General features: G+C 33.6%; 3 protein-coding genes across 9 annotated transcripts; 2 read left to right on the plus strand and 1 right to left on the minus strand.

Moving 5' to 3' along the window:
• Positions 1–61: 61 nt before the first annotated feature.
• Positions 62–8,403, plus strand: trsn (translin). 7 transcript variants are annotated; one of them, XM_076623078.1, is made up of 10 exons: positions 62–275; positions 1,122–1,570; positions 1,639–1,811; positions 3,515–3,606; positions 3,707–4,081; positions 5,653–5,796; positions 7,442–7,541; positions 7,601–7,816; positions 7,886–7,965; positions 8,023–8,403. In XM_076623078.1, exons 6-10 carry the CDS (start codon positions 5,794–5,796, stop codon positions 8,251–8,253), a joined length of 630 nt encoding a protein of 209 aa, XP_076479193.1. In that variant the 5' UTR covers positions 62–275; positions 1,122–1,570; positions 1,639–1,811; positions 3,515–3,606; positions 3,707–4,081; positions 5,653–5,793; the 3' UTR covers positions 8,254–8,403. The 7 variants fall into 7 exon arrangements, with proteins under 7 accessions (XP_076479193.1, XP_076479194.1, XP_076479196.1 ...); XM_076623079.1 differs by having other exon boundaries at positions 3,515–3,592; XM_076623081.1 differs by lacking the exons at positions 3,515–3,606; positions 3,707–4,081.
• LOC117155390 (glyoxylate/hydroxypyruvate reductase A) lies at positions 7,838–10,133 on the minus strand. Its single transcript, XM_076623082.1, is given in 6 exon segments — positions 7,838–8,576; positions 8,667–9,031; positions 9,115–9,150; positions 9,153–9,314; positions 9,317–9,490; positions 9,838–10,133. Coding segments are annotated over 6 exon segments (963 nt in total). The 5' UTR covers positions 9,932–10,133; the 3' UTR covers positions 7,838–8,444.
• A 933-nt stretch (positions 10,134–11,066) lies between these two features.
• On the plus strand, positions 11,067–19,978 carry E(Pc) (Enhancer of Polycomb). The gene is made up of 10 exons (XM_033331291.2): positions 11,067–11,543; positions 12,356–12,494; positions 12,587–12,828; positions 12,914–13,170; positions 13,256–13,391; positions 13,475–13,777; positions 14,013–14,164; positions 14,243–14,377; positions 14,453–15,421; positions 15,518–19,978. Exons 1-10 carry the CDS (start codon positions 11,391–11,393, stop codon positions 15,633–15,635), a joined length of 2,604 nt encoding a protein of 867 aa, XP_033187182.1. The 5' UTR covers positions 11,067–11,390; the 3' UTR covers positions 15,636–19,978.
• The last annotated feature ends 1,407 nt before the right edge of the window (positions 19,979–21,385 follow it).

The following is a 21,385-nucleotide window of genomic DNA, read 5'->3' on the forward strand; positions in this document are numbered from 1 at the left end:
ACAAGTCATTATTGATTGTAGTAGATGCAAATGTTCAAAGAAGTATTGTCTATACCTGCAACGTTCCCTTGATATTTCCTGCCGATTATTGACCTTGAGCTTGACCTTGCGTGTGTCCTCGACATAAGAAGAGTAGTACGAAGATAATCGTGTCGAACGAGCCCTGACCTAACCTATTCTAGGCTATGTCTCCGTTCTTTATATACAGACAAAGCCTAGGAGAGGCTAAATCAAGTTACTCTGTCCCGTGGAAACGAACATCACATCCTCATCTCGTAAGTATTTTGCTACGCGAATTTTCCTTATGTACTTTTTCGTGTTATGTCATATTTGAAATAAATTCTTTTATGAAAATAACCTCTCAGGTATATTTTCCTTTTTTAGATTTGATCACTTTGTTTTTAAATTCAATTATACCAATTATTATTTCGTTTTCCACGCGATTGGCTATAAAGGAAAAGTCAATCTTGTTGGCATACGCAGATTTTTCGAGGGACCTCTTTTTACAACAGTGCCCCGGACGGCACAAAGAAAGCGTGTCATGCCTAAAAATACGCGAGGCACGCAGGTAGATGTGAAGAGGTCGTAGGGACTGGGAGGGAATAAAAAAAAAGGCAAAGGAATTGCACAAGAGCAGCGATTTGGTATTCAAATCGTTAGGCATGTTCCCGCCTCTCTCGCAACACAGGTCCTCCTCCCGTAGCAATAATACGAAGGCCTCCTTCGTTTAAATGTTTTCACTTCTTGTTCTTCTTCTACCTCCACGTTCTCTATCCTTTGCCCCTCCCTCCTGTCTCTTAACGTTCTCTTCTCCAGCCGTCTCTTAACGTTCAATCTCTTTTCCCCTTGTCGCACTTTTTACTCAATCACCTTGCATTAATCTGCATAGAATTATCGTTTCATTTTATGTAATTTTTTTATAATGCAACAAATAAACCAAAGTCATTATTCTTCGGTTGTCCAAGTTGTTAATTGATACGGAGAACAAGAAGAAGAGAGGCAACAATATCGAATCTATCGGAGCACTTTCAGCAATGCTTTTGTACGACTTCAACATTCGCAGGAAGAATTCGATCAACTGATCAATTCGCACTGATATCGAATTACTCGTTCACTTTCAGAGAGAAATGTCCTCGAGAAACTTCAATGCGAGAACCAAGCAGAGGCGTGGAGACTTCAACGACCGCACGTGCAATGTCCGACTAGCGCGGTCACACGAAGTCGGGACCATCGAGGGAGGTTGGTTATTTCGTATTTCCGAATGTTTCACTTTCTCCTGTGGCATCCGCGCGCTATGAAATGAAGCTGTTCCACATCACCGTCTCTGAGAAATAAATGAAACACCGTCTATGTCGACGTTTCGTCACGGCTACGACCTGCACAGTCGCTCAACCGGATCCTGAACGTTCACCAGAAGAAAAGCTTTCTTATTTATCTGGAACTGGAGTTCTTTGTATCGTTTCACACCGTATAAACTCGTAAATATTAAACGCGTCGACTGCACTGCACTCGTGGCAAAGCTGTTGCGCACTCTCAGTGTCCACGCAAAGTCGTCAATGGAACGGAATTGGTAATAATTTCCCACTTGGGTGGACATCACGCTGATTAATATTCGCAAATGTATTTTATTCGTTGTAGGATCTTTCCGACGATCCTGGCTTTTCCCGCGTGTCATCGCACATTGCACTGGTACTAGCCGCGTCACAGACAGTCACACGAAACGGAAAGAAAGACAGTCATCGGTATGCTGACCGAAAGAAGTCTGCCAATAAGTCGGAAAAGACAGTGAAAACTCACGTGTCTCTCGAAAGGTAAAGTGCAAGGAAGCGGCTAACGAAAACGGTGATTGGTATACGTGGCACCGGATTGGCCGGTGCGGTGGCATACCTTGACGACACGCACAGTGTGTGCGCACATCGGCAACCTGTGCACCCACTAACCACTAACCGCCGAACCACGGGAGGCCAAGGTGTGCGCGCGCCAGGATAATATATGTATCTACGTGCGTTAACCACGTGAGAGCGGCCAGCATCTTTCCACAGGGCCTCTCTGGTGGGGACTTAACCTATGGACTGCTCTTTGTCTCCGTCTTTCTCTCGCATAAACCTTGAATCCTCGGGAAATCGCTGGAACTTTAATATATCAGTGAATTTCAATGCAACCGCTGCGCTGCGCCAGTTACATGATTTTCTTCTGTTCGATAAATTTTTTTAATCGATCAACGTTCGATGTTTTGCTGGAAGAAAAGTTAAAAAGGTTTTTCCTCGTTTCTTAACTATTTCTCTATCTGTATATTTCTCTCTCTTTTTTTTTTTTTTTAGAATTACATTGTCCGGAGAGGAACAATGCGCTAACGGAAACAAAGGACAACGGTGTCCACAAATTATAGGTCTTGTTTCAATCTGTTCGATCTATAAACGGAGATTTCGTAGCAAGACCCAACCGTGACGATGTCGTAGACATACATATTTGTTTCGGCATAGTACGTTTCCTCGCGCAGTTAGCATCGCTTTTTATCTTCATCATTGCACTGTCATTTACTTGGCATGGTAGTTAGCGTCGGTGTCTTGTTTGCCAAGGTAGGCGCTTACTTTTTTATTCGCCACCCCGTAGACGGCGAGTTCTCACTCAACATTCCCGGCAATCTCTGATCGACGAGTTTTTATGAAGGTCGTACGAACTACGTGAGCCTACCCACTTACCCAGCTGCATCGCTAATGTACATGTTTATGCTATTTGTGGCCGTTTCAGATGCGCGAAAAATGCATGCACATTATGCGCAAGTTATATGTAACATAAAACAACAATAACTTAAAGGCGTTAATGATTTTATCAATTTCTTACGGTATCGATGCGCCGTGTGTTCGCAATTTTCGTCTAGGGTATTCAGAGAATAGATTTTAAAGCTGCGAAGGAAATCGAAATTTCACGCAAAATAGAGATAAACAGAAAATTAGACAAGACATAGCTCGTGCGACCCTCCCTTAATAATTGTCAGTGATCCATAAGTTCTTTTAGGACTACAGAAATCTTTAAATGAGTTCTCCATACAGGAATTCTGTGAATTCTTCGTAAAACATCAATTTCCATAACAATTGCACGAGACATTGATTAATCTATAGAACAAGATCAATTGGATGGTCATATTTCTTCCGAAACATAGAAACTGTTTTATCCTCTTGCATATAGTACCAGCCTGCAGTCATCGTGAGACTTTATTTCGCAATTGGTGTTCAGTATTCCGAATTCTCATTTGCAACTTGGAAGATTAAGATGGCGGCGGACTACGGTAATTTATTAACTAGTCCGGCAAGTCAAACCTGTTGGTTCCCTGCCGATATGTTTTGCTTCTTGTGTCTGAACGCGAAGTACTGGTGTCCTTTGATATGTTTCTACAGAAAATTGTCTCTTAAATCCTTATTTTCTATTTTCCTTCATTTACATCAACGCTCAAGTTACCGTTGATCATTAATTTTACAAAAATATCACCTAAAAGATATCAATTTTATTACAGGATATTCATACGAGATGTCCCATGATTCGAATCTTCGCCCAGTTTAAGCCTGGCTGAGAGTGCCAGGATTTTTCTATTGTACGATACACAGCGTAATCGTCACATTTTTACTAATCTTTATTTCTCCAATTTTAAAATAATAATTTTCACATTCTTTTCTATTCGCTGTAGATTAACGATATTATATTCCAGAGATTACCAATCAAGAAACTCGCAGGAAACACGATACCAACCGTGTGGAATAATACCAATATCCATCGGTACATCTTTACATAGAAGTATGATTAAAAGGAAGATCTTAACGTCAAAAGTTGGAAGCAGGTTGTAAAATGTGCTGCAGCGCATATGGTTTTTCTTAAGTGATTGTTATTCGACTCGCGTCCCCTCGCGATACATGTCTTCTAATATTGCAAAGACTACACGATATAATTTCCAGACGTTTATTTGGATTCCATGGATTCTTCCGTTGTGCTCTCGGCTCTTAACGGTTCGATATTATGCCGGTACTGTGATTCGCAATGGCGATCAGCCAGTGGGTAGGAAATTCTCCAGCAGTGACGTAAAAAGGTAGTGCCCGGGGGCATTTCTTTAACACGGCGCCACCCATATAAAGCCCTCCTTTTGTGATCGTACGAATCAAAACAGGCTGTCTTATCTTTTAATTCCTACATTTTTGTCCGTTTGATTTATTATCGCGTACTATTCTTTCATACCTCTTTAGTTTAATACCTAGAGATATTAATCTAGTAACAGCATCGACGCTTAATCGATGTATGTCTGAAAGTCTGCTGTGTATGCAGATGACCCTGACATTTATGCTGATGCATTTCACTTGTGTCGTGTGTATGCTGAACATTAACTGTTGCTCACATCGACGTAGTCAGCTTGCTTGGCTCGCATGGCTTCTAAATGAGTTTGTCTCTTGTATAATATTGCTTGCTTAATTTCAATACGATCCACAAATGCAACGTTTTTATTCTCTTCGTCACATTACATATCGTATACGATACAAGTAATCACGACACAAGCGAAGAGGAAGCAATATGATTTAAAAATAGTGTTTCGTATTTGATAAGGACGCTATAGGAATCGAACGATTCCCTTTGTTGCTGATGTATTCGTGTTTGCGTATCTCTATCAGTGTATTGACATTACCGCGACGAAAACGAACAAGAAAACCTGTTTAACGTACAAATATTGAGCAGCTACTAGATTCCTCTTACGCTTCGTGTAACAGTCGTGACAGTAACGCGAAAAGGCATGAATATTAATCGAGAAATTTGCCGAATGCCTGAACCTCGTTTCACGACAACTTATATATATATATCATGCTGTAATTATCGCAATTTATTCTCGACTCGAGACGAGCCAAGTATACGGATGTTTTAATTTCAATTGATGTTCTTCTTAACATCAGAAAATGTTCTGTCAAATCCAATTCCATTCGGTGTGCAGAATTTTCTAATAATTCCTTCTTCGACTCGAATAGGAAATAAACTTTTCGTTGTATTGGTTATAGTAAAATGTATTTCAAAACTACACCTAAGGCATAATCTTCCGTCGGAAGATAAGATTATACTACTAAAAATAAATTGTACATGCGAAGCATATAATACCAAAAATTCTGCGATAGCCTACGGTACCAAGATTTTATTAAGATTGGCGCCTTAAGGAATGCAAGTTTAACGGATCATCGTCGACCAGCCTTCTGCTTCTTCTTCTTCGTCTTTGCCGTTTCCTTTCTCCTCGACAAGATCCTCTTCGATCCATTTGCTCGCACTTGCGTGTTGATACACACCGATGCAAACTCTTTTACATATCGGGCACAAAAATCATCATTTTAACAAATGAAATGCAATTACTATTGCTAGAAGGTGGTCGTGTTGTGGACAACTTATTGGTTGAAAGATTGGTTTGAAATTTGCACTTATTGCTATTGTTATTCGATACTTGTGTATAGCGTTGTGTATATTGGTAAAAACATAAATATGATAAAATAATATGACACGATAAAATGGCAAAACAATTCAATAAAAAGTTAGCGATAGATTTTGGCGATAATTTATTTTGTAAGTTCATAAGTAAGTTCATATAAGTAATAATAAGTTCAGACTAATAGAGCGCATCGGTACTTGCAGATTGTAGAACTTCCTGGCCATTGATTGTATTATAATATTGAGACTTTCGAATATCGTACATGAAGTGTGAAGATGTTCAAGCTTGAAGGACGTTTACCAACAAGGACATTTACTCTTTTGAATCTTTCATGGTGATTTAAAATGGTGAGAAACGCATATAGACATTTACATGGATACGTATCTCCAATTATTCGACATTACTATGTAAATTCTAACTTCTTCTGTTATTGTTCCGCTTTTCTGCTTTTTGTTCGTATTTAATGCAATGCTTAATTTTCAGAGAATTAAGCGTTTCATCGGTAGAAATGAATTTAGAGATTTTCAATATTAATATTAGAAAATCCTTTCGTTATTTGTATCAAGTAGATTTATTCAGGAATTCCTAGTAAAGTTGATCGCAGCTCGCAGCTCTTGCGAGTTCATAAACGTGGGCGTGAACTTTTCAATAAAGCCAGTCTCGTTCGGATACTTGAACGCGTGTATCGGGATCAATGACACGCCCGCAGATTCCCTGAGGTATCCTCTACGAGCTACGTAGAGGCATCCTGTAGAATTCCAACCACCTTCCTCGACTTCACAGCAGGACCTACTGGTTTCTATTTATATACCGCGCGAGACCTTGCAGCTTACAGCTTGCGCGCTTACGGACTCGGTTCCCGACCTGTGCAAACCGCTATCGCGACTCTATACTATCCTCGTATTAAACGATTATTTGCTTTTCTATATTCATGTAATGTATCTTGTTAATTGATTCGAATTTATATTAATTAACAAGATACATTATTATTCATACACTTGTACATGTACTTGCTGGACAATATCGACATGTTGAATGTTCAATTTACAATGAGAATAAAATTCCTTGTAAGATGCTACTAATATCGATATTTATACCAGTACTAGTCTCTTCTTTTCTAAGTTTTCGATATTCTTCGTACGAACAACTAGCGAACAAGATTCTAGTAGAATTCTAGTAGAAGATGGAAGTACGTAGCCAGACAAAATATGAGAAATAAATTGTGATAATGTATACAGTACTACAATAATTGATAGAGTGCCGCAATAATAATTTATTTTCTTGTCTGGTATTTATGATGTTTCTTGGAATTACTCATTATTAACGAAAAAATGAGAAAAACATAAATATTAAGTTTTTATTTATACTGTGTCAGTATACATTTTAGATTTTTTTTATAAGGATAAGGTGAAAGTATAAAGCAGCATATTATAACTATGTTTACATTTTACAACGAATAAATTTTCAAAATTTGGAATTTGATAATTACAATGATGCCATCTATCGTATGAATTGTTTACTATCGTGTGTATATATATCGAATTGTTAACTGTCTTACCCAAATACTAACGTACCGTGTCTTTAAAAAGATATTTTGCAAGGAATAACGAGAAATATGGGTGACAGAATAGCAGAAATCTTTAATTCTTTTCAGGCTTACTTAGTCAACGAAGAAATATTGCGTGAAGTATATCCTAATAATATTTTACTAATATTGAAATTATGTGACAAGATAACGTAAATGCTAAATAATTGTACTACTACTTTAAACAAATTTTATTCCTATTGATTAATTCATAGTTATAAACAAAATGGATTATTTCTTTTTAAATACATGTTTATCCTTATGTTCATTCTGTACATGTTTTAGGTTACGATCATTAACCCCTTTTTTGTTGTTTACCATTTTAAATTTTTTGAAATAACGAATTTTAAAATTAATTAAGGACATACTATGTATAAAAAATGGTTAAAATTCTTTTTATGCTAAAGGAAATCCGTGCTATTGTAAGAGAACTTGAAAAGAACTCCAGGGACATTTTGGTGATATTGCAAAACATACATAATGAAGATAACTTTAAAGAAAACTCAAGTATGTGTGTTTAATGAATCACGAAATTATCAAAGTAGTTATTATTTTTTTATTTGCAGTTTTACAGGAATATTGTACAAAATCAAGAGCATTGTTTGAAGATGTACGTAAGAACTATACAAGACTTGCAGATGCCGTGCCAAAAAACCAGTATTACAAATATCATGATCAATGGCGTTTTGTCACGCAAAAATTATGTTTCTTAGCATCTTTAATAATATATTTAGAAATTAAAGTTCTACTTAGCAAAGACACTGCTGCAGAAATGTTAGGAGGTATGTAATTGTTTAAAGAAATTTCTTTCATTTATTTGTATCTAATATATTTCGATACTGTACATGTAGTTAGTAATGATAGAGAGGATGGTTTCCATTTGGACTTAGAAGACTACCTAATGGGACTATTACAATTGTCTACAGAATTGGTAAGCATATTGTATAACACATCTGTTGCAATTACTTATTTAAATATTATATTTCAGAGTCGTTTTGCTATAAATAGTGTCACTAGTGGTGATTATAATCGACCTATAGAAATAGCACGATTTATAAATGATCTAAGTGCAGGCTTTAGACTCTTAAATTTGAAAAATGATGCTCTAAGAAAACGTTTTGATGGCTTAAAATATGCGGCTAAAAAGGTAGAAGAAGTGGTTTATGATCTCAGTATACGAGGTTTGAAACCAAATTCAGCTACTGAAGATACAAAGTAATTATTTTTAAAAAATATTTCCTATAAGTAACATACTGTCATACATAATAAATTATTGGATCAGCTGTTTTTTTATTTATAAATTATAATAATTATCTACATTTATGTTAATTTTGTATTGAATCAAAATATATAAAAATTTAATACAAAATTCTATGTATAGTTAAATACTTAAGTTATTAATTCAAGTACTTAATAACCATCTTGTAAATTTGTTATATTTTGCAATTTTGCACTTTTAATATATCTTTGATAATTTTAAACAAAATATTTTGTTACATCTTTAGCACGATTTATACCTGAGATATGTGGTGTAATGATAACCTGCATAAAAATATTTCCTATTATTTTCTAATATATTAGTAAAAGAAAATTGGATTTAGTTTTAATTAATGTATGTACGTATGTAATTACTTGTGTTAATGTTCACAATTTACTTTCTTTTGGCAATGGTTCTTCTGTAAAAACATCTAAAATAGTTCTTGAAATCCATTGTTGCTCAAGTGCATTTAATAAATCTATCGCTTTAATTATTTTACCTCAACCTATATTGATAAGAACATTGCCATGATTTTTACAATTCTGTAATATATTTCTGTTTAACAAACCTAAAATACTAGATGTAGGTGGTAAAACATTAATAATATAATCATAATTTGTGAGTATTTCAGACAAATGTGCAATTGTTCTATGTTCATCAAGATAATTTAAGTTCTCTTTAAGTGGTGTTCTCGTCACTTCCCATATGGTGGCTCCAAACATTTTTAATTTTTTTGCAACTTCAAAAATTAAAAATATTTTTATATAAAGTTAACTAGTATTTATACCACTAATAACAAAAAACACTTCGTAATATAATTACTTGTCTTCCCAATATTTCCTAAACGTAGAATACTCCAAACAAATCACAAATAAGTCTGTGATCAGAAATTTTCCCATCTGTTATCCACTCTTTATCTTTTTGATTTTGATATTGCTGTCTCTGATCACATTCAAAAATAAAAATATGTGCAATTACATACTCGGACATAGCTGAAGCTAGACTTTTGTCTGAGAAATTGCAACTGCATAATTTTTATCTTTTTATCTCAGATTTGAAGCTAGTGATTTGATACCAGCCCATGTTGTTTGTGTCCATTTTATAGATGGTAACTTATCTGTATATGGTAAAAGCAAATTACAATCAGCTACAACTGTATCTGCACTTTGTAATTTTGACAGTGTATCAAATTTATCTGAAAGAAAAAAAAGACGAGTTTGTAAGTCTATGAAGAGACATGTTCATATTGTATAATTAATGTTTCTAAGAATAAAAACACGAGAAAATGTTATCTTTAAGTCTTCTGCAATAAAAGATTAAGAAATTATTACGCGTAAGTTGTAAGATATATTAGAAAAATGCATTGAAAATTTAAATTGGGTGGATTTTCCGCCAATATCTGAAACCCAAATGCGCAAATACAGTACTCAGCATATCGTAGTAGTAGTGCGTTTTAACACGTGCTTGCTGCGAAAAGGTCTCTTGAGCTGAAAAATTACGAGCTCTACGGGTATGAAAGAAAGTGTATGTCAAAAGTAATATCTGGCAAAATATCAAATATTGTTAAGTTTGGAAGTTGAACTCAAAGATGGTAAGATAACCTAGGAATCACAGAAAGAATTGCAATACTCTGCGTCATGTCGATACGCGGGAATATGATTTAACTTCAACCAAAGATTCCTTCAATTAAATAAAATATTCTACGATCAACCATCGCTATAACTGATTTCAAATTAATGGAATTAATATCTAACTTTAGATTTGTTGCTTCGACATGTTGCACCAATACATCTAACCTAAGTTTCCGTTCAAACGAAAGATATTAACACTTATACTTTTTTATTTACATTTTCCATTTTATTTTTACTTTATTAGTCTCCACAATATAATAGTAATATTATTGTTAAAATTTTTCGAACTCGATTTTCCGTTTACATTACATGAGGAAATTACAATAGCGAAAATATCTTTTTGTGTTACTAAAAGTTGGAATGTATTAGAAAGATATCTATCTTATCTAAGTTAAATTAAAATGTGCTTCATTTTAATATCGAAATTGTAAATAAAAAGAATAAACAATATCATCTAATAATATCAACTAATTTCCAATTCTTGCACTCCGTGAAAGATTTAAAATTTAAAATATCCTCGCATACGCGACGCGTGCGCAAATTAAAGTCACTTAAAATACAAAACATAAATGTATGTAAATACTATCATGATATCAGAAAGTATAATTAAGTCTTATCACCATTAATTTTTCTAAGTTACTATCAAATATATAAATGTAAATCTTGCAATTAATTCCATTTTTTTTTTAATCTATGTTTTCATAACGCGATGAAAAAATGTCAACCTTAGTACTGTTAAAAAATACACATATAAAATTTTTTGCTGTAAACCTGTAACCGAATATTTATTCATGTTTACTTTTTAACGATACCATATAATTAAAAAGTCTTTGATTTGTTTTTATGAAATATAGAGTGATAGGTTAAGAAAGCCTTAAAAATTTCGGCGCCACCAGACAATTATAAGTCGCATAAACGAGATATACATTTCTGGAAACTATTAAAATGTATGTGTAGCATTTAATTCGGATATTATTATAGACTGACAAATATTTTGAAAGATATTTGATTCGATAGAGTTTTGAACACTCTGGTAAATCGAAGGGAGTGTGAACGAGGCTTATAACAAAGGGAAACGCGAAGCATCCAATAGACGCTCGTGAGTCGACCGGTGGCGGTAGCAAGCCGATTCCCGCGCGGCGCACGTCGCATCGCGGAACTGCTCGAGCTGAACGTGTTAAATGGCTGTGCGTCGGCCATGATGGCTTTGAGCAGGGACCGTGTCACGCAAACATGTTTTCGAAGTGATATATCTCGTTTGGTGACTGAGTGACCGTGTTCCAGCGCGATGGCCGGAGAACGATGAGGCCCTGAGCGCTCTCTGTGCCGGGTATTACGGCCGCAGGGCCCCTAACCAGGCCCAGTCAGGTTCACGTTCCTTAAGTCCGAGGCCCGAGCCGACCCGACTGGTCTCACGGTTCGACACCAGCCACCTCGGTTGTCAACACGCGAGCCAGCCGCCTCAGGATGAGCAAGCTGTCGTTCAGGGCCCGTGCCCTGGACGCTTCCAAGCCCATGCCGATTTATATGGCTGAGGAACTACCGGATCTGCCAGATTACTCGGCCATTAATCGTGCTGTGCCCCAAATGCCCAGCGGCATGGAAAAGGAGGAGGAATGTGTAAGTCGAACGTTCAACCTTCTTCCAGCATGTTTTCCCTGTCCGCCATCTTACTCTCATCTACATCTTCGTAAACAACCGATAGATGGCACCCTTCTTTATCATTATTATGTCTAGAAATTCCTTATTTTTATTGTTAAACGTAATTGATAAAAATATTTTATATGTTATTGTTGTTCCTCATACTTCTGTACACCTTCTTACGTCACTATTGACAGTTGTCAGCTTTGTATACTGAAGTAACGATGGAATCAAAATAGATGGTTTAACGTTGCTGTTCAACGTACAAGAATTTTTTAGTTTTCAGTTTTTCTAATTATTACATTCTTTTTATAGCATATTATGTTTAGTAATATAATTTTTGTATGATGATTGTTTCTTTCTGTTCCCAAATATGTAAACAATAAGCATTTAATAGTATGTTGTCATTATATACAATAATGGTATCTTATTGAAACAACGCTAATAATGTGTATCTACTGATATGTTGTGTAGTATGATCTTCATGTTATTTAGCTGTCTCTGCTTATACTTTATGTATTTTAAATATGTCATTTCCATTATTTTCTGCTTTATTCTTATTTTATCAATATATTCAATGTATTTGATTGACCTTCATTAAAATATATGTTTAAATGCTATTTTACAAATATATATAACATATTATTAAATGTCATTGTACATTATAGATTTGTGCATAATATTTAAGTTTTCTTATTCCTCCTTATAGTAGCATATGAAAAAGCAAAAGTTTAAATAATTTTATATTTTATCAAATTTCATATTATTTATTGTACTAACTGTTTGTGTAGGAACATCACTTGCAAAGAGCAATATGCACAGGTCTGATCATTCCTACTCCTGAGGTAACTGATTTAACAGATGTGGAAGCTTATGATAAAATATACCCAGCTGACTATAGGCTACCTCGTCAACTTATACACATGCAACGTAAGAGAATATGATAAACAATTTTTAATATTTAATGATCAATATTATTGTATATATAACAGATTTAATAATTGTATGCATTTTTTCTGAAGCTTTTGCAATGGAACAAGATATTCCAGACTATGATATGGACTCAGAAGATGAAAAATGGGTTGCAGTACAAAGTCGTAAGATGGACTTAACTCCTCTTCAATTTGAAGAAATGATGGATCGTTTAGAGAAAAGTTCAGGACAAACTGTAGTCACTCTTAACGAAGCTAAAGCACTTCTGAAAGAGGATGATGATTTAATTGTTGCTGTGTTTGATTACTGGCTGAATAAGCGTCTTAAAACAGTAAGCTTTTACATTTTATATATCTAATGGTTAATAATTACTGATAAAATTTTATTAACATCGTTGTGCCCTTTCTCTGTCTCAGCAACATCCTCTTCTATTAACGGTTAAAACAGAACATCGGTTTGGTTCAGCTGCCAATAATCCTTATTTAGCGTTTAGACGTAGAACGGAAAAAATGCAAACGCGTAAACATCGTAAAAACGACGAAACTAGTTATGAAAAAATGCTGAAGCTCCGTAGGGATCTTAGTAGAGCAGTTACCCTTTTAGAAATGGTTAAAAGAAGAGAGAAAACCAAACGAGAACATTTACATCTTACAATTGAAGTATATGAAAAAAGGTATGGACACGATTTTCCAATTTCTTTATATTTCCCTCCCTATAGAATTAGATTTCGAATATTATATAATTAATGAACTTTACAGATATCAGGCACAAGACTTTAATGGACAAATATTGGCAGAAGTATCAGCGTTGAAGACACCAAGACCTGCTTTTGCTCCACTGTTCACGAATCAGTTTGGTGTTCATCAAAATTGGGCAAATAAAGTCTGTAGTAAAGTGAGTACCTTTTTAAGGTTCCATATTACTTTAGTATTAAAAAAGAAGTTCTACTAATGACAATATATTATTGTTTATTTTAGGATGATGTAGTACCCAGGAAAGAAAAAAGACAATATAAGAAGCGAAAGCATAAAACTGATAGCAGGGGAGGAAATTTGGAAGATAATGGTGTACGGGGTGGAACAGGTAGCGGAGGTGGTCGAGGAAGTCGGCCTGGTGTTCTTGGAAGCGGGCTGGACCCGCTAATAAGTTCAGACGAAGATAGTCCGCTCCCATCTCATTCACATTCTCAGCCCTCGGTTCCTTCAGATCGCGATGATGAAGACACTGCTGATGAGGGTCAATTCACTTTCCGACGAAATAGAAATAGCACTTATCTACCAGTGAGTGCAGCTAAGTTGTTCCAAATTTTTATTTTACGATTCGTTCTGACATAAACACACGTATACCGAATATTGTATGTATTTGAAACAGGACTATATATTGTTTAATTTTACACAAGCTGTTTAATGTATCATGGGTGTCAATGAAAATCGCTACGAATTATTTTAAAAGTGTGGAAATAGTCTTAAAGTTCTTTTTTTCAGGATTGTAGATATAGAGATTTTCTCTTTGCAGCCTGTATCAGGTGGATTTGGAAACTGGCCTTGGTGTGATAAAAGTGAAGGGGGCTTGGCTGATAAGAAGTATAGGTTTGCACTGACCAGTATCAGCAAACCAGTACCGAGATGTATTGGTTTCGCGCGGCGGCGAATTGGTCGGGGTGGCAGGTATGATATCTAAATATTTAGAAATAGCTATATAAAAGTGATATCTCTTAATATCGTTTAACATTATGTCACTTTCAGAGTAATATTGGATCGCTGTTCAACCGATATGGATGATATGTGGTCTTCTCTAGATTTTACAATACATCAACCAAAACGGGAACCAGTGGAATCTGATACAACTGCCACATCAACAATTCCAATCAAGAAGGAGTGGTATGTTAAATGACAAGACAAAGAAATTTGATCTTAGAATAAACGAACTAATTTATAAATTTATCTGTGATAAAGGTTACATTTCCGACCAAAGACTCCACCTGTGTCAGTGCATAGTCCAAGTGAAGAAAGTAGTGATACGGACTCAGATGTAGAGCCAACATTAACTCCATCGAAACCGCTTCCATACCCGTTCCCACCTGAAGCAACATCTATCTGTGTGGAAGTAGAGCCCGAGCGTGTAGGAGATGAACCACCTTTTACATCAGAATTCAATATCGCTGATTATTTCTCGGTGGATACGCTATCGGACTTTGATCTTGCTGTTGCGAGTATAACCGGTAGTGCGTGCATTAGTGGTCTATCGGATAATAACTCTAACGATATGCGGACAGACGAACTGGGTAGTTCACATTTTGTTGTGACTCCGCTACCTAGCAGTCTTTTGGCACAGCCTGCAACACAACAGAGTCGGCCTCAGTGCAGTGGTAGTGGTTTTAGTGTTGTAAATACTTCTACGAGTTCTACAGTCCCGTCGTCTTTCTCGTGTACAACCAACCAACCGACAACGTCGAGTGTAGTATCTACGCAATGCATAAGTGGTGCTACTGAGACACAGTCGAACCAGTCTAAACAGCAACAACATAGACAATTACCAAACAACAGCAATTCTGTTTCCATTCTGTCTAAATCCTTGACTAGTCCAACGAATAATAGGAATGGCGGTAGCTGTGGCAGTGGTAGTGCTGGAGTCAGAGTGTTTAGTGCAAGTACCACAACTAGTGGAACAATTACAAACTTTGGCAATGGACATCAAAATGGGCCATTGTCTCATATAAATAACTCTAATAATCTTTCAAATAGCACTCACGTTGTGAATAATCAGTCAACGATAGTTCTGCCACAAAAACATCCGCCGTCCACTTTGCTACCTGGCTTTATCACACAGAGCAAATTGGCGAGTCTCGCAAGGCAGCAACAACAGACGCAGAGTCAGGCGCAACAAATCCCAACGTCCGGGGAAATTACGCTTAATAGTAATAGGTAAGCATATCCATTGTTCAACTACATAAGTAGAAATCTAGTATCTTCGACTACTTTGAAAATATCTGTTATCAACGATTCCATAATTGATTATAGTGAAAATTTGGATATGAAGGTGGATGGAGTGGAAAATGCAACTTGCGATGGTAAACCACAGCAACAGCAGCTTGTACGGGCAAATAAAACAAATTCCTTAGCGATGGAAGTGACATGATGCCTGCTATCGGCACCCCTGTTGCCGCCAATACGTCACTGGGGGCTTCGCTAACTTTACCTTGCCTATGTCTGTCTACCTTCTGGAGACTGAACATACACTACGTGCTCGTTAATGCGAAATGCGGTACGGCTAGATTGCAGAAATACTCTGATCAGTTGCCTGTTACAGCGATGACAACGGAACAGTGTCAATTCCATTGCAAGTACCAAGTTGTTTTGACCATGAAATAGACTATAATTTATTTCTCTAAGTCGTTTGTTTCCTTGCAACTTGAACAGTCACAATTATTCGAGGCAGTCACAGTATTTCATTAAATCTTTATAAGGAGTAGTTCATTTCTTTTTGGTATATTAAATTTAGTATTAGTTTCAGACTGTTGTTATGTTTCTTCATTTCTTAATATAAATATCTTTTTAGATGTTAATAGATAAATATGAAAATAATATAATGTACATACTCTTTGTTTTCTGAAACAAGAAATAGTTTTGTTCAACGCAAGGGAACTTTTATATTTGACAAAATTATAGCCTCATTTTTATCAAAAACTTGGCAGAACTCCTTTCTCATTTTTTTACTCATATGCAAATGATACCATTGAAATATGTTTAATGAAGTTACTAAAATTATATCATAGGCTTTCTCAAACACAGCATTAATTATTTTTATTCCAGAAGTATTACAGAGAGATTTTTGTTTGAGTTTTCTTTTAGAAATTTTGCATGTTTGGAATACATATTCGTATTTTTGACAATTAGATAAATCTGAGAGAAGGTAATGACTAGTACACCATAAAATATTGTAAAAGCTAATTCTAAATTATATTATTTTGAAATATGAAATCTAAACTTTTGGCGGTATATTTCTGTGTGTACATTTATGATTGTAAATTTTATTTAAATGATATAAACTAGAGATAGAATAGATACCTCTTGTGAACAATGTATAGTAAACCTTTTATAAATAATCTTAATACATGTTGTTTTTTCGAAGCTCTTAATGAACTCAAATTAATTTGATTTACTGTGGATTTTTATGTTTATTTCAATACTGTATATACATACATTCAGTTTATATATGAGAAAGTATTCATCTTATTTCTTTACAAGTATGTTAAAATAGTAGTATGTTAAAAGCTTTCAGGCTGTGAAATAATGAAACTATTAACAGTAATAATCTTTATATTAGCACATAACAAAGGAGGTTCTAATTGTTTTATAGTTTTGAGGGCCACACATTTCTATTTCAGTAACATACTTTGAATTAATATAAATGTAAATATAAATTAATATTTATATTTATATATTTATATTTATATATAAATATTAATATATTTATATATTTATATTTATATATAAATATAAATCTTAATGTTGCGTTTGAGAAGCTTGTATCATGAAAATCTATATTACATTTTGACAAGTTCATGACACTATGGTTAGGGTTTATAATATCTACACAGAACATGTAAAAATTTTCGTCTTTCAATTTAGTAATTGCGAGTTGTGGAAATAAGAATAACGATTAATGAATTTATTTGCCATACAAAATATGAAAGAAACGATTTTTTCTGCATAATGATATATTAAATTTTATTAATTAGCTTGCAAGTAAATTGATTATTCTTTTTATACAAAAAATTGGCATACAGTGAAATTGTGTACTATTAATTTGTTAAGTACTTTATAGCAAGATTTAAGTAACAGTATTTGGGAAAATGGGTATATCTTATATATGTATATTCATACCAGTAGAATTCTCTACAAAAAATTGATACATTACATAAATATTAGAATAATAGCTGAGTCTGTGTTTAAGCTTTAAATAAGGGATTATCAGCTTCCTGCTTAAATCAAACATATAACGTCGTATCAATGAGTACTAATGCCATACAAAAATTTAGTTGTTTATGCAGACAAACAGTTTTTGAAATCTACTGGTATAATTATACGAAAATTGAGATTGAGGCATTTACTGGTACATAATCCATATACTTTGTTACATAATTTTGCAGATAAAAAGAAAAGTTTAATTACCACTAGATAAAACCAACATGAAAATGAAAATAGTTACTGAATCTGCGCACATTTTTATGCGCGTTATTCTCTTCCTCTTAGTCTTTCTGCATTATTGTCTCCCATTCCATGTAACTGTATATCGAGATACTACATTAAAATATAAGCATTGAATAAAAAAATAAGTTAGCAAGAAAATTGACAATATCGAGATTCTAAGATGTTTTTATTTGATAATTGATGATACGAAAGAAGCAGTTGTTTTATTTGAAAGAAAGATTACACATTTATTACAATTACACATTTCATATTTCTGTGTGGCTAATAGGAAGGACACCTATAAAAAAATACATATAGTTACTTAAAATAGATTATTAAATATATGAGTTTAGAACTGACGAAATTCAAGAGTATCTGTCGCATAATTCTTATTATTATTTAGAAAAGGTTTCATTCACATATGCAACACATTGTCTGTTGTTTATTTGAAATTTGTAGGCACTGATCAAGACGAATAATATCCTAGCCACTTGGACTGAAGATTTATAATTTAAGTGTATTACGAACGGCCATGGCAAAGTCTTTCAGGTAGTCATTCATTTTCCAGACTTGAAGCATAGAAATTTTTTCCAAGTATGCAATAAAAAAGTTCTTTCGCGAGCCGTAATACGAAATCAAGAGAAAAATATAATGGTGCAAATGTTGCAAATTCTAGAGACTTCATGAAATCATAATAAGAAACAAACAAAAAAGATATATTGTACATATAAAAATAATTACGCTTATTGTATCTCTTACTTTTAGGTAATTAACTAAAAAATAACTGTAATTAATGTTGTTGTGGTAGGTGCACAGCGATGTGTATGAAAATTTATGAATTCGGGACGATTTTAGAGGAGGAGTAATAAAGAAATTTTATCCTGGATAGGACTTATTATTTTGTTAAGAATTTCACTCGCCTGTATATTATATAACATTTTGTGAAATCTAATTTCTGCCACATTTGTATATATACTTTAGGTATCTGATTATTTCTCTCGTCTTTCTCAAACTCACCATTGAACATGAAGTGCTATTTCACTTTTCTTAATTATATTCACAAATTTTCAATTAAGTCGTATTTCATTACCTTTCTCATTATTTTGTTTCTTTTCCCATTCATATCTTATGTTTCTTTGCAAAATTCATTTATGAAAAGAAGAAAATATCTTCCGTCATATGATTTTGAGAAAGACGAGTGATATTATGCGGAAAAATATTTCCAAGAATGTACTTGTAAAAATCATTTGTTTATTTTAGTTGGAACGCTTTAAACGAAATATAGTGGTACATGGATTTTTATATAAAATTTATTAATGTTAAAAATATTGACCCAATAGCCATTTTACAAATGAAACGTCGAAAATCTTCAAAGGTTTGATCGCTCCAACCAAAGACTGAGTTCGCTTTACATTTTCTGATTTGGCAAACACGAAGTTTCATCGATAACGAGGCCGATATCTCGTTGCTTTTAAGTAATTTATGGTAAATAAGCTAAACAATATGGTAATCAAAGTATTACTTAGCAATATTTGTGAAATGTTTTATTATCCAAGAAAGTTTTTGTCAAATGATTTATATAGTTGATCGATGTGATTCAGAAAAAATAATTCGGTGGAATTGAGCTGTGAGACTTCGTGTTTACCCAATTTGTTGCATTCGCGGAAAACAATACTGTACCATGTAAGTAGGACTAAGCCGAATCAATGCAACTATTTAGAGCGATCGAACAAGACCTATAATCGTTTCGTGTGAAAAAAAAACAAATTATTAAGAGAAAGAATGAGCTTACAAATATAATGTTCAACGTGAAGCTCTTAAAAAAGTTCTGAGTGTTAAAAAAACTTTTACGATAATATCGACAGGTGTCGAAATGCGGTGTATCTATTATACGTGTATTTTATTCTGTGAATACAGTAGGACTTCTATGTCGCTGTGCGACAGGAAGATTTAATTGGAAAAAACGCTCCAACCAAAGCTCCAGTTTGAACGAAAGTTTGACGAGAGTATAGAGAATTTTTCTCAAGATTGTATAGTCGGAGAACGTAAAGGGAAGGTGTATCAAATTCTATATATTTAGAATGTTTGATCTAGACAACTCTTTTATTTGTTCTTCGATACATACATCATCTGCTCTCTCGTCCCCTGATAACACCTTTCACTGAGTGCATGTATCAAATTTAATTTGATCCAAATAAAATATCATCAGATATAAATTAAGGCGTGAATTATATTTATTGCTTATAAACCGTCGAGATCTAACAAATAAAAATTACATTCCTAAATTTATTTGCCTGTCTCTCTCTTTTTCTCTCTCTGTCTCTCTGTCTCTGTCTCTGTGTCTCTCTCTCTCTCTCTCTTTTCTATAACTCTGATGTGCTTGTAATATTGTAGTACATGCTTTTTGCAACAATAATAATAAACTTTAAATTCTTTTATCGACGGAAAGCGAGAAATATTTTGAATAAAATAGTCAAAAGTGCTTGCATTTATTTGCCTTTTCATATTTTTAGACAAGTAGAGATGTTATCAGGTAGATGAGTTGTTTCCTATTAATTACATATAAAAATTTAAATTCAATTATAATTTAGCATTAATGTCTATAATAAATGTGATTAACACTTGAATCTGTTAGTTAATATAACTAATTGAATGTGTATATATTATATATATACATTGCAATTTGATTATTAAACATACCCAGATTATGTAATTTCAACAAATTGGCAAAATTATAAATAAATTAATTATTGTACGTTATTCAAGTAAAAGAAGAAAAATGAAAAAAATAGTTCTTCAGTATAAAACATATATATGTGATATACATCTATGTAATTCATGTCAACAAGTCGAAGTTTACTTTTTATTTTATCTATTGTATTTACATTGCAATCACATTATAATGAATGTTTTACGTATTATACGACAACACAGTATTTGCTATACTAACTATTAAAATATATAAATGATTTGTTTCCTAAAAAATCGTAGGTGAAGAAGGAGCAGGACGCAATTGCATTTCACATATAACGCTAACAAGAAAATATTCGTAACAAACATAAATTCAACAAAATTTAAACAGGCAAATATTTTAAAATAAATTCAGATTACGTCGCGTAGCTTTACCTTCCTAGCTGAGAATAATTATAAAATAAAATTTGTTTATGATGATGCTTTGTATACTTAATTCTTGCTCGAGGAACTTGAAAGAAATAGAAAAATTACATTTTCTTTGTACATTTTTTAAAATAAATTTGTTCACAGGTTTATTCTTTTATAAATATCACATTCATGCTATATAGAATTCTATACAATTATCGTGTATAAAATTGTGAAAATAGAATTTTTTATAACTTTTTATTATGTTTCAAATATGAGGATTTTTTTATTTATAGTATTTGCGTTTTTGCAAATTTTCAAATCCGTTTTGCACCATCGAAGGTTATATACCTTTTTTTTATTTTTAGGATAATCAGATAAAAATGCCAGCAAATATGAATATTATTTTATTCATTTGTATATTTTGTATTATAACGTCGACTTTAACAAACTTTATATAGAGAGAATGTTATTACAAATTAAAGTGTTAGAAATCTGTTTCTCGATAGAGGCATTATAATCTGCAAAATTTTATACCTAGAAACTTATAATTCTGACTATTTCTGACTAATTGATCTCATTATATACTCATTACGA

This window comes from Bombus vancouverensis, chromosome 12 (genome assembly GCF_051014615.1).
Source record: "Bombus vancouverensis nearcticus chromosome 12, iyBomVanc1_principal, whole genome shotgun sequence".
Lineage (NCBI taxonomy): Eukaryota > Metazoa > Arthropoda > Insecta > Hymenoptera > Apidae > Bombus > Bombus vancouverensis.